The sequence below is a fragment of the Cenococcum geophilum genome, assembly GCF_001692895.1.
Source record: "Cenococcum geophilum 1.58 unplaced genomic scaffold K441scaffold_14, whole genome shotgun sequence".
NCBI lineage: Eukaryota > Fungi > Ascomycota > Dothideomycetes > Gloniales > Gloniaceae > Cenococcum > Cenococcum geophilum.
Window position 1 is genome coordinate 264,032 of NW_027137572.1, and position 12,360 is coordinate 276,391.

Below are 12,360 nucleotides of genomic sequence, written 5' to 3' on the forward strand. Positions count from 1 at the left end.
GGCCAAAATTTGATGGGGTGCCAAGAAGATCTGCAAATATTATAAATATCGCCAATACTCGCCAATACTCGCCAATATTGATTAGTAACAATATTGATCAATATTATTGGCAGTATTGATATCGAAAACCACGCTGGTTGGGGCTGGATCGGGCTGAGCAAGCATGGATAAGTTCCAACCTTTTCCTGAGCACACTATAAGTGCACACGGATGGCTTTATTCTTGAGGCCCGCTTGCCTTCACTTATATTCTCCGATCGCATATATCACTAGCCGCTAATATTACTAATAAGGGACTTTTTACATCCATATCTTCACAAAAGCCTTGAATTTCGGCTTCTTTCTAGGGCGCATCTATTTTGTGGCCCACCCTGGAGAAAACCGCGTGATTTGGATCATTCCCTTGACGAATTCTTCGTTCCGCTAGCGGGGGTCTTTGTTTCTCGATCGACGTCCTCGAATCTTCAATGCATTTCGTCGAGTCGTTCCAGTTGGATCCTTAACACATGCTGCGCTAAAATATCGCCACCGGAGCCAAATTTCTGTTCATAACCAGTTCAATCCCTAGGTTCTAATACGATGGAGTATATGGACGATACAGATGCCAGCGATCACAGCTCCGTTTCCGACCTTTCCATAGACTCATCCAGGTCGAAGTGAAACCAGAAAAGGCTCAGCGAAAACTGTCAAACCATCACTCTAAGAAAACCTACTGAAAGAAAAGACCTCTCAAGCAATGACTGCCTCTATTCTCAACAATACCACCCTAATCTGGACTCGCTGGATTTGGGCACAATTGGCCGCGACTCACTCGGTTCGCCTCAATACCAGCTGCATTTGAACGAAGCAGCTTCTGAAACGCACTATTCATAGTTTATCAAAACATTGCCGGATAAGTGTGGGGAAAGCAAAGTACTACGCAGAGCAGCAACTGATAGTAGAAACGAGGCGCCATCGTGACTCCCCAACTTTGATAGTGATGTAGACGATGTGCGCCGCATGGAGTCTTGGCATGATGCCGAGGCTGGGACGGTGAATCAGCTTTGTGCTACAGCAGGAGCTTCAAAGGGCATTGTAACAGAGAAAGGATGTACTACAGTAGATTTGTTCTTCAATTCACCCTACAAAAATTATTTTGGCAAAATCTAATTGTGGGAGATAAACCGGGGATTCGAACGCAGGGCTCGGAGGAAACGTAGCCGAAATTTCAAGTGGAAATTTTTTGCCCGCTCAAGCAGAACGTTAGCTTGGCAAAATAGCCGAGATCAATCTTGACTCAACTTTGCAATCACAGGGCTCGCGCATTCCTTCATGCATTACCTCTCCATACTCACGATAACTACAGCAATGCATTGATGGAATACCATGAATTATACTGAGCCAATCTGGGCTGGTGCACGTAGCAGAAGCCTCACGCTTATTCCTTGACGCTTCTTCACCTTCCAAATCCCACTTCAGGTTGCCGAGCTTAAATCCAATAACCTTTGCTATAAAGAACTACCACCATGTCCACAGCTCATATTGTTCGAGCTCCAAGAGAGCGCCTCTCCTCACTTAAGAACCCTGAACCCTCGAAGATCTTCTCGCCAGCCCACCGAAAGCCTCAAGCACCTAAATCATGCTGCGCTACGCCGGATATTCAAGAGCACGATGGCAATCGGGTCTGTTTGAGCTGCGGTACTATGCTCAGTGATTCCAACATTGTTTCCGAGGTCACTTTTGGGGAAACTTCAGCTGGAGCTGCTGTGGTGCAGGGTGCCTTCGTTGGGGAAGGCCAAAGACATGCCAAGACTATGGGATCAGCCTTTCGTAGAGCTGGAGGAGGGATGGAAAGTAGAGAACAGACGGAGTATAATGGTAAATTTTAGTTCTTTTGATACAAACGATTATATTTTCAGTTTTGGATAGCTCATTAATGATACGTCTATAGGCAGAGATGAGATTAGAAAACTAGCTAGTGCTCTTCACCTTCCTACAAGCACCGAAGAACAAGCGTTTGGGATATACAAGCTTGCAGCTACGAACAATTTTATTCAAGGACGTCGCACTCGTACGGTTGCAGCTGTTTGTCTCTATGTGGCCTGCAGAAGGGTCTCTGGGAATACAGTCTTATTGATGGATCTAGCGGAGAAGATTCAAGTATGCTATTTCCGTATATCTGTTCTCCCGACTTTCGTTCTGACTTCTTTTTAGGTGAACGTATTCAAATTAGGAGAAGTCTACAAGGATCTTGTGAAGGATTTATGGTTAGGCGATACTGGAGCATCCGGTGTGAATGCGGTGTTAGAAGTTGAACCACTCATCCTCAAGTTTGCCCGAAAGTTAGAATTTGGAGATTTAACAATGCAGGTCGCGACCGATGCTGCAAAGATCGTCAAGCGCATGAAGAGAGATTGGATGGTCGAAGGTCGACAGCCTGCGGGTCTATGCGGTGCTTGCATAATTTTAGCGGCCCGCATGAATAACTTCCGTCGAACGATCCGCGAGGTTGTCTATGTGGTCAAGGTTGCAGATGTGACTATCTTCAGTCGTCTTGCCGAATTCAAGCGTACTCAGAGTGGTGGTTTGACTGTGGAGCAATTTCGCAACTTTGGCGAGAGGCTAAAGGTGCAGACGCTACCACCCGCAATATACAAGCGGTTAGAGCGCGAGGAGAGGAAGAAGCGGAAGTTAGCGCAATTGATCCACGGAGAGCCTATGATGACTGCTGACGACGAGACGCAAGCGGGGTTAAGCCAGATATCTTCAACAATAGCAGGGCCGAGCCAAGTATCCCCATCTACTGCAGAAGCTCGAACATCTCAGGAACCTCGCCGTGACGCCGACGGATTTGTCATTCCCGATCTCCCTATCGACCGGAACCTCCTGGAAGCATCTAATATTGCGCATTCGGAACTTCAAGCAAACGAACAAACAGAATCGTCGTCCTCATCTTCTCCCACCAAAAAGCTTCCGGCTAAGAAAAGAAAGAAAAAAAAAGCTGAACCTATTGTCATATCGGAAGAGGACCTTGAGATTGAAAACGAACTTGAGGAAGAGATTGAGCGGATCCTTACGGACCCAGATACACTCGGGAACCTGGATGATTCCACCTACCAAGCCTCCCAGGCCCGTGCAAAGGCACTCGCAGACCAAGTTCGCGGCCCATCGGCTGTTTCCGAAGAGGCAGAAGTCGGCGAGGAGGAATTTGCAGACGACCCCGAGGTTATGAACTGTAAACTGAGCCCGGAAGAGATTGCTATTAAAGAGCGGATCTGGGTCACACATAATGAAGATTGGCTACGTCAACAGCAAGCAAAGTTGCTTAAAAAGTCCTTGGAAGAAGCTAACGGTGGGCCAAAAAAGAAGCAGCAGCGCAAGAGGAAGCATTTGCGCATGGGCGACGGCAGTGTACTAGAAGGTAGCCCTGCGTCGAGCCCAGCTGAAGCAACTCAACGGATGCTGCAAAAAAGAAGCAAAGGTTTCAGTAAACATATCAACTACGAGAGGCTCAATGAGATCTATCGAAGCATCACCGATAAGAATAAGGAGAAAGGGGCTTCTAGCGAAGGCTCTCCACAGGGAAATGAGCCGGGCGAGGTTCAAAGCCCCCTGTTTTCTCAAGTTTCACGGGAAGCAGAGAGTCCTCAGTCCACTGCGCTAACCATTAGGAGAACTGGAGCGAGCCGGGGTCCGGCTGTTCTCCCTATACCACCTGCAACACAAGCTACCCTAGAATCTCAAGCTGCAATAGCACCAATTACACGCACACCTCCCACTGTTATTGAAGAAGATAACGATGGAGAGGAGGAAGATGAGGAGGAAGAGGAAGAGGAAGAAACAGAAAACAATGCGCTACGTGAATTTGGCATTGATGATGGGCAAGAGTTCGAAGATGACGACGTCGGCTTCGATGAAGACTATGGTGATGGTTACGAATAAGACGCTTGATTCACTATACTTTAGAGTTTTGGCACATCTAAAACCTCCAAAACTTTATTGGGAGGTATTTTGCTTGCAGGCCGCCCCCAGGCTTCGGCTCACGCCTACTTTACTTATTCTCAAATACCCACCAACTTAGATATGGCTTAATGAATGGGAGGCAAAGACATTTGATTTTCTGCATCAGCAAGGGCGTTATTTCGCCATGGAAGGGTTTCCAAAGGTATTATTGGATTTCAACACTGAGGTATCAGGTATCCATCGTTGCATTTGGTGACGTTGGCCATTATTTGTCTCTGCATCGATACATTTTTCGGAGTTTTTATATACGCACGAAGGACTTTACCTGGTTGCAAAAATTTGAAGGATTTAACATTATCTCTCGGAGAGCGATCTGTAGTTAATACTTGCTGCAAAGCAAGCTCATACAAAAAAGCACAAATAAAAAAGCAAGTGTACCTAGATATGGTTCAAGCAAGCTAAGCTAATTAGCAAGCTTGAACCTTATCTAGTCCGCCGTTACACATTCTGGAAATCCCCCAAATCGCAAATTCATCTTAGTAAGAATTTAGCTTCTCGCAACATGCTCTCAAGAATACAGTCGCTACACAACCACCCAACGTATATGATGACTTCAACGAGGGTCTTGCTCTATACATGCAATCCTCAAACCTCCACACACGCTCTTATACACTCAATGCATATAAAGCTTGAACTTCATACGCATGTCAGTCGGCTCCATAACCCAGCATCTCTATCTTCACTCCCAAGTCCCGGAGGATACCAAACAACGCGGCGTATTCCATAAAGGCAAATAGACGTTCCCACTCATCCTCATCGCACTCTCCACCGTGCCAATCTAGACGAATGTTCCGCAGATTAGGCACTGCGAACGATACATCGTTCTCTCGCCGTGGCTTAGACTTATGGTCAGCGAGGAATCACAGATCCATCCAGATATCATTGTTCACGTGAACCAGGGGTAGGGTTTCAAACGAGCGTGACAGAAGGTCAACGAGCGTCTGCATGTAGTGGCTCGTGCTGCGAAGAAAAGCACGTTGTGGTATTGTGAATTCTCTCAAGTCGCAAGAAAGGGCGGAGAGAGCCTATGAGCTGGTATGTCAGGTTCGGCCGATCCTTTAGCAGGGTGATCTCAAGGCACTCAAGCGAGGCGTATGACCTGTGCAAGAGTAGAACGATGTTAGAGAAATCCACGATGGTATTATTTGAAATTAGTACATCGTGGCCACAGTATGCGAAAGACTGGAGCGGCTTGAAACGACCTAGGAATTGCTCCATATTTGGGACGTTGACCCCTCCGATCCTTAGGTCAGTGACGTGGGATATCCCGACGCAGTTTATGAACCGGGTCCGTTGGAGCGCTGCCAGCCGGTGAAGGCTGGCAAGGTGCAACATCGTCAGGCAGGGGAGCCCTAGCAACGGTACTTCCTTATAAGGGCCGAACCAGGGGAAATCGGCCCTGCAGTGAGAAATGTGGCAGACCTTCATCTTGGCGAAGCCGGCAACCCGGGCAAGTGGGAATCCGCCGTCTAGTTTGCTCCCAAAAAGCATCTTGAATAATCGTGGCATGCTCCGAGCTGTTTCGATTCTCAGCTTGGACGGACACGGGGGCATGGCGAGGAGAACATCCGCGAGCGCGCCGTCACAGCCCGGGAGAATATCGGGGACCCGGGTATCGGGGACCCAGGGCTGCTGGGATGGTACCTTCAACCGGAGCACGATCCTGAAGAGCATTTGGGTATGAAGTTCGGAGGGAATCCCCTCCGTCGGATGATGGCCTTCACAGACATTAAAGGCGTTGCTTGTTCCGTGCACATCCTCCCAAGGCTGCCGGCAATTTCTGATGTACACGTTGAAGGACTTTACCCGACTTATGAGGCCCGAACGTTCGATAAGGGTACGCAGGAGCAGACGCAAACTATAAGTAGCTGGTCCAGACGCGAGTTTTCCATTAGGCACAAAATCGATATTTTGATAGAGCCTTTCTTGGGCCATTCGGGCCGGAGACCTGGACACGAGGCAGGTGTTTTGCGGGTCGTTTTGTGAATATAGATATGGCTCGATCTGAATGAGCAACTCATCCGGAAGACCCAGGAGGTTTGGTGAGGACGGCTTTGGGTTACATGCCATTTTGACAGAGCCCTTACGGCCAAACTTCGTCTTGATCTTGTCCTTCAGTTTGCGGGAAAGTGCCTTGCTGGAGCTCGTTAGTGACGACATTGAGATGGTCACTAGAACCTCCTTGATGATAGATCACAGTGACCGAGGGCGCGGTTTGGAATTTGTTAATCTGAGTAGAATGTCATTCCGAAAGTTTGAAGGTAAGGGAACAATATGGATAAACGAATAAGAGAGAGTAACTCCAGGGTAGAAATAGACAAACCAGTCGATGAATCGAGTGATTTCTTCTGATTTGAGTATGAATACAAAGTTTTGAAGATCCTTAATATTGTGCAGAGAGATTCGACGACATGGAATATAAATCTGCAGAAATGCACAAATTTGGTAATACTGAAAAGTACATGTTCACAAACAACGCAAGTGAAGTGAATTAGTCTGAAGAAGAGAACCGCAAAGGGGTACATAGATGATATCGCCTTCATACGTAAAATCCATGGTCCAGGAAGCTCGAGTTAGCGGAACAGTGGTAGGAATGCAACAAATGGAGTCACCGATATCAACCTTCCCAAACGCCTTTTCCCGCGGAGGTATACCGCAATTTGAGCCTCATGAGAGCCTGTCTAATCCCATCCTTGCGCCATGAAAATAAATCGGAGCCCTAGTTTCCAATTAAGATCCAGTATTTGATACTCCTGTTGCGACTCCCAGGCCCATTGTCGTGTCAGTGCTGTCGAAGCCATTCAGTCCTTGCCCTACCCCAGTGGATCCCACCGTCTCTCCATCTCCTTTCCAGTTGTGGCTAAAGACCTCAAAATTGTCATCAACTAGCCATTGAAGATCTTCACTCTCTGGACGCATCGTCCTAGCTAGACCGTTACCGGCTTTAGGATAATGTGCTGGCGGATCTGTGTCGTAGCCATCATAGGGATCTGTCTCTGGTTCCGGAACAGGCACGGTAGTTGTGTCAAGTGTGTGATGAGAGCTCTCTGCATGTAGCTGGGCTTCGGCAGGATCCATACCCGAGTTTTCATTAGCCGTGGAAAGACTTTGCGGCCTATTAGGTTGAGCTTGAGGAATCCCAGTGCCGATTTGGGTTCCGTTGTTGCTGATAGCCGGAATCCTTATTGCTTCTTTTCCCCGAGTAGTTACTTGAGGTGGAAGTGGGTTAGGTAACGACGATGGCAATTTTGAGTTAACAACATCCAGCACAACGGATCGAGCAGCCGGCGAAAATATAGGAAGAGTAGGATAGATAATGCTTGCATGTAAGAGTAGAGAGATGAGAGTCGATAATGGTAATGTCGATAGATATGTACGCTTCTATATTAGATATTCTATATTAGAACCTTTATCTCAGGAATGGGGTAATTTAAGCATACCTCTTCTACAGACAAATCATCCCCCGCAACGAGTCCTTCCATCCCCTCAATTGCGCTTTCCCTTGATCGCGTGCATGAATTGCAAAACCATTCCTTCTCTGCTATCTGCACCACGTCTTTTTCAATAGGTGGATCGTGGCAAAACTGATGATAAGCCATGTTGCACCCATCACAAAAGACGATCATGTTATTAGCAGGGCTCGCACCCCTATGGCAAACTTTACATAAGGCAGCTTCGGCACTTCTCTTGTTCGAGCGCCGCCTTTTGGAAACTGTTGGGGGTGATGGCAAGGCAGGAACAAACTGAGCCGGTTTGTTCACATTTCTCCCTGATTTTGTCTTGGTGGGTAGTGGTGTGTATGATGAGGAAATGTCAGAATCATTCTTCGTTCGTTACCGTGTTAGCCGGGGGTTACCCAAACAGAATAGTAGCTATTGATATCCTCCTCACCTCGCTTTCCACACTGTCTACCCTCTTCCGTTTACCACTTCTACCACCTCCTCTCCCTCTCCCCCTTCCACTGCCCCTTCCTCTCCCAGAAGTGGGAGTTGAGGTAGATGCGGGGGTGGTACCACTAGTCGGCACTTCGCCCTTCAAACCGCTAGGAGTCCCCACCTTCCCACCTCCCCTGCCTCTCCTACTAGAACCAGATGTTGGCGGAGGAGTAGGAATCTTATCGCTAGTGACCATGCTCTTTAAAACTTGTTCTCTCGCCGCTTCCCAGCCAGGCGAGCCCGCATGCGCAGAAGCATTCGCGCTCACACGCTTTAGAATTTCCTCAGTAGATGCCGAAAACTGGTGAAACGATGGCCCACTGCCATTATGGGAAGGAAATGTCGAAGCAGGTGGCCATGGTTTTACGGCAACGGTTGTGTTGGCCTGTATAGAAAGTTGTTGCGGAGCTGTGGCGGAGGTGGGAGTAGCGGTCATGGAGATCGCGGGGGGATTGGGAGCGTCTGCAACGGCGGAGGAATGCGAAATTGGCATGGTTGAATCCAACACTCGTTTGCGACCATATGTACTAGAATTGAAGGGGTTCTGGGCAGGAAAGGGCAACCGGAGTTGGATTTGGGAGCTCTTTTCCCGTCGTCACAGTCTTCGCCTTCCTGATCGGATGACTAAGCACCAACACCGAAAACAGGTATACGACGAATATAGAATCTATATCTATACATTATTACATGCATGATGGTCGGCGGGATTCTCCTTCAGTTGATTAAAAGTGAATATATTATGTTATCATGCCACGACTCCTTCGCCTCGTAGACTTGCTATATCGTCCTCACTCATGCCCAACATATCCTTCAGAACTTCATCAGTATGTTGACCGAGGGTAGGCGGGGGTGTCCTGATGCCCGGTTTCGAAACCGAATATTTAACCGGGGTATTGACGAGCTTCATCGGTCCACATGTAGGGTGATCTACTTCCTTCACCATGTCGCGAGCCAGTACTGTAATCAAGTCAGTGTTATAAGATGCAATAATGAAAGGTATTGTTAACATACCATGCTCATGATTCAACGTCCTTTGAATATCACTGATAGCAGCGTAAGGCATCCCGCAACCGTCTAATATTTCCAGCCATTCTTGGGTGCTCTTCTTCATTGTCTCTGTTTCTATGAGATTTTCCAAAACATCCCTATTCTTCACACGAACAACATTTGTCACAAATCGCTCATCTTTTACCCATTCTGGTTTGCCAATTCTATTACACAACACGCCATAGAGCCGGTCATTTCCTCCTCCAAGCAAAATATCCCCATCTGCCGTTTTGAATGCTTTGTATGGAACAATGGATGCTATGGAATATTAGGCGAGGTTTCTCAGAATCAGCTATACATCTTAACTTACGATGTGCGGTACCCCAACGGCCCGAGTCTTTCTTTCCACTAATGAGGGCTGAACTTGCAATGTTCGCAAGCGTGGCCACTTGACAGTCACTTAGTGCTACATCAATCTGCTGCCCCTTTCCAGTCTTTGATCTCCCTAATAAGGCAGCCATGATCGAGTTTGACGTGTACAGACCCGTAGTAAGGTCTGTAACTGCGACGCCAACCTTGACAGGTGGCCCGTCTCTTGTTCCGGTGATATGCATTAAACCCATTTCTCTAGGTAGATATCAGAAGAGTTCTCAGAGCTTTGTTCGGCTTGGCTTACGCCTCAACCATGACATCGTATCCGGCACGGTTGCTATAGGGGCCGGTTTGGCCATAACCAGTGATACTTGCATATACCAAAGCCGGGTTTATTTTAGATACCGCCTCAAAGTCCATTCCGTATTTCTTCAACGCCCCTGGCAGATAATTTTCAACAAGAACATCGCAATCTTTCACTAATCTATGAAGTATTTCAACGCCTGACGGATGAGCAAATGACAGTCCCAATGACTTCTTGTTGCGATTTACCTGTATAAGATCAGTATGACTGTGACCAAAACGGATGGAGAACCGCACAGAAAGAAAATAAGCGCTTTCCCCTGGCCCTTCCATATTCTCCCCTTTGACATGCTTAGCATAAGGCGGTCCCCATGCTCTCGTGTCATCTCCCCTTATAGGATGTTCTATTTTGATGATTTCCGCTCTATATTATACGTCAATTGGGTTGGTCTTTGGATCTGCCAACCTCAGAGGAGGTGGTTCATACTGGGTTCACCGTCGCATACCCAAGGTCTCCTAGTATCTGCGTACAATATGGCTAATAACCCTCATCAGTAATAGCTTTTTGTTACAATAGTGAGCTCGGACTAACCCCGGCCAGGACTCTTGTCATGTCCAAAATTCTGATACCTGCCAGAGGGAGAGTTGCGGCATCACCGGCACTCCTGGCATTAGTTACCGCTGTTAGACCTCTCTTTGAGGCTCTACACGAGGAATTGATAATTGTCTTCGTCCATTGAGTCCTTGTGAGCCCCGCTGATAACTTAGTTATAGAGAGCAGCATGGCCATAACGTTGTGTAGGGGAGAGCGGAGGAATGATGGGGGCACTCCCGCTAAATCCCCCCACTAGATTTATGACGATCCCACCGAGGCTCTCGTCCCATCTCCTTCGCATTTTTCCTGCCGAACATCATCGATTCCCAACCATGTTTACCGGCATCGTTGAAATTGTGGGAAGTAAGTCTTCGTTATTGAACGGTTGTTGTCGGCGCTCGGCTAAGCTGACTTCAGCCAGCTGTTGCGGCCCTCGAACAGCTGGATGAAACGGCGAGCGGAGGAGGCGGAACGTCCTTGACAATATCTGACGCCCAAGAAATTCTCGGAGATGCGAATCTAGGTGACAGCATAAGCGTCAATGGTTTGTTAGCTACTCGTCAGTTTCAATTAGAATTCTAATAGTCTGCCAGGCACCTGTCTCACGATCACAGAGTTTGATAAGTCTACGTTTAAGGTCGGCGTTGCTCCCGAAACTCTTCGCCGTACCAACCTAGGCTCTCTCATACAAGGCTCACGCGTTAATCTTGAAAGAGCTGTATCAGCCACCACAAGGATGGGCGGGCATTTCGTACAAGGCCATGTCGACACAATTGCGACAATTCTCTCTGTTACACCCGACGGAAACGCCCTGACCTTCCGGTTCCGGCCGCGGGACCCGTCGGTACTCCGGTACATCGTGGAGAAGGGATATGTTACCTTGGATGGTGCTAGTTTAACCGTGACTCAAGTGCAGGACGGCCTGGATGGCTGGATGGAGGTCATGCTGATTGCATATACACAGGAGCGAGTGGTCACAGCAGCTAAAAAACCTGGCGAAGATGTCAATGTCGAGGTGGATATGGTTGGGAAGTATGTGGAGAAGAGTGTAGCAGGCTATTTTGAGGGCAAGACAGGCGGTGATTTTGCTATTCTCGAGAAGATGGTGTCGAGAATCGTAGACGAGAAGCTTATGAGCCTAGGCAAATAGAAGGATATCGAATCCGAGTCTCGACCAAGCCTCCAGCGTCACGCACTTGGGCCCGGTGGTCATTAGGAGTGACTATGGTAACAATGACGCCTCTCTGGCAAGACATTTGGTCAGCTTTGCATATCTTCGCGCCCCCCAGCTGCTGAAACGGGGTTTGAGAGCACAGTCATGAAATGAATGTTTCGGTTCCATACCAACTATCTAATGTATAAAAACCCAATTAACATGTTAACGAACCTTCTTGTTCATCTCTTTCCTTTCTTCATTCGGCTTTAAACACACTTTTCTCCCGAGCAGTATAACCAGATTAGTCGCGTAAAGTTCCCTTACAGCGACATGGTCCCGCTTTGGTTTCAGATTATAAACAACCAAAGACATCGCCTCGGGGGTTTAGTAGTGTCGGCCTTTTACCTGTTGTCGCAGGCATCCGTGTAAGGCGACAAGACAAGGCGAGAATTGCACAGGGCTGTTGGCTGGAAATACGTGGCGCAGCTCCTGTCAACAGTGAGGCGGAGCATTATTGGGGTCTATGTCTCAGGTCAACCACATTAACATATATATCTCATATCTGCCGTAGCTTCTGATCCTATCCGTGACTCCAAAAAGTGCACACCGAACCGTTCATCGAAAATCAAATGTCTTTAAACATACGACCGTTGGTATGAATGTCTCTAGCCTAGCTAAGTGCATCTATTCAAAAATACCTTTGTTAGTCGACATCTTGTTGTAGAGTTACAAGATGTACTTCTCCTGCGAAAAAGAAACATTCTTGAAGCCAACTCCTGAACTTTAAAATTTGGTCGTAAACTAAATGGTTGAGATACGGACTTTCCTTTCCATGCATAAGGACAGCGTTTGTGCGTCTCGAATTTTCGGAGCAACACCAACACCAATTGCTAATAAAACGAATATACCATGGAACAGTGCGACTTGCTTTTAATTTCTTAGATTCGCGATATTTCTAGCTCATGCGTACAGTTCTTAACAACAGTATTCCGTCACAGCCTATTCGTCATA

At 47.5% G+C, this 12,360-nt stretch overlaps 5 protein-coding genes across 5 annotated transcripts; 2 read left to right on the top strand and 3 right to left on the bottom strand.

The window, feature by feature from the left end:
• Nucleotides 1–1,504: 1,504 nt before the first annotated feature.
• K441DRAFT_553192 (uncharacterized protein) lies at nucleotides 1,505–3,920 on the top strand (the record flags this gene model as incomplete). Its single annotated transcript, XM_067643178.1, has 3 exons — nucleotides 1,505–1,856; nucleotides 1,930–2,138; nucleotides 2,193–3,920. The coding sequence occupies 3 exons, from the start codon at nucleotides 1,505–1,507 to the stop codon at nucleotides 3,918–3,920; spliced, it is 2,289 nt and encodes a 762-aa protein (XP_067505594.1).
• Nucleotides 3,921–4,829: 909 nt separating this feature from the next.
• Nucleotides 4,830–6,344, bottom strand: K441DRAFT_53082 (uncharacterized protein). Its single transcript, XM_067642186.1, has one exon. It carries the CDS (start codon nucleotides 6,159–6,161, stop codon nucleotides 4,932–4,934), a length of 1,230 nt encoding a protein of 409 aa, XP_067505595.1. The 5' UTR covers nucleotides 6,162–6,344; the 3' UTR covers nucleotides 4,830–4,931.
• A 387-nt stretch (nucleotides 6,345–6,731) lies between these two features.
• K441DRAFT_552874 (uncharacterized protein) lies at nucleotides 6,732–8,429 on the bottom strand (the record flags this gene model as incomplete). Its single annotated transcript, XM_067643166.1, has 3 exons — nucleotides 6,732–7,382; nucleotides 7,442–7,825; nucleotides 7,893–8,429. 3 exons carry the CDS (start codon nucleotides 8,427–8,429, stop codon nucleotides 6,732–6,734), a joined length of 1,572 nt encoding a protein of 523 aa, XP_067505596.1.
• Nucleotides 8,430–8,625: 196 nt separating this feature from the next.
• K441DRAFT_657405 (CoA-transferase family III) lies at nucleotides 8,626–10,232 on the bottom strand. The gene is made up of 7 exons (XM_067648171.1): nucleotides 10,191–10,232; nucleotides 10,105–10,136; nucleotides 9,896–10,022; nucleotides 9,600–9,847; nucleotides 9,294–9,550; nucleotides 8,948–9,241; nucleotides 8,626–8,893 (listed from the first exon to the last, which is right to left on the bottom strand). The coding sequence occupies exons 1-7, from the start codon at nucleotides 10,209–10,211 to the stop codon at nucleotides 8,682–8,684; spliced, it is 1,191 nt and encodes a 396-aa protein (XP_067505597.1). The 5' UTR covers nucleotides 10,212–10,232; the 3' UTR covers nucleotides 8,626–8,681.
• Nucleotides 10,233–10,525: 293 nt separating this feature from the next.
• On the top strand, nucleotides 10,526–11,343 carry K441DRAFT_553802 (Lumazine-binding protein; the record flags this gene model as incomplete). The annotated part of the gene is made up of 3 exons (XM_067643197.1): nucleotides 10,526–10,556; nucleotides 10,615–10,737; nucleotides 10,787–11,343. The coding sequence occupies 3 exons, from the start codon at nucleotides 10,526–10,528 to the stop codon at nucleotides 11,341–11,343; spliced, it is 711 nt and encodes a 236-aa protein (XP_067505598.1).
• Nucleotides 11,344–12,360: the final 1,017 nt, after the last annotated feature.

Bases quoted from the DNA above. Each gene is read 5' to 3' on its own strand.
- K441DRAFT_53082 (XM_067642186.1), bottom strand. From the start codon at position 6,161: ATGTCGTCACTAACGAGCTCCAGCAAGGCACTTTCCCGCAAACTGAAG.
- K441DRAFT_657405 (XM_067648171.1), bottom strand. From the start codon at position 10,211: ATGACAAGAGTCCTGGCCGGG. The intron at 9,242-9,293 runs GTAAGTTAAGAT...AATATTCCATAG, and splicing joins CCGTTGGGGTACCGCACATC to CATCCATTGTTCCATACAAA. The intron at 8,894-8,947 runs GTATGTTAACAA...ACTTGATTACAG, and splicing joins GACGTTGAATCATGAGCATG to TACTGGCTCGCGACATGGTG.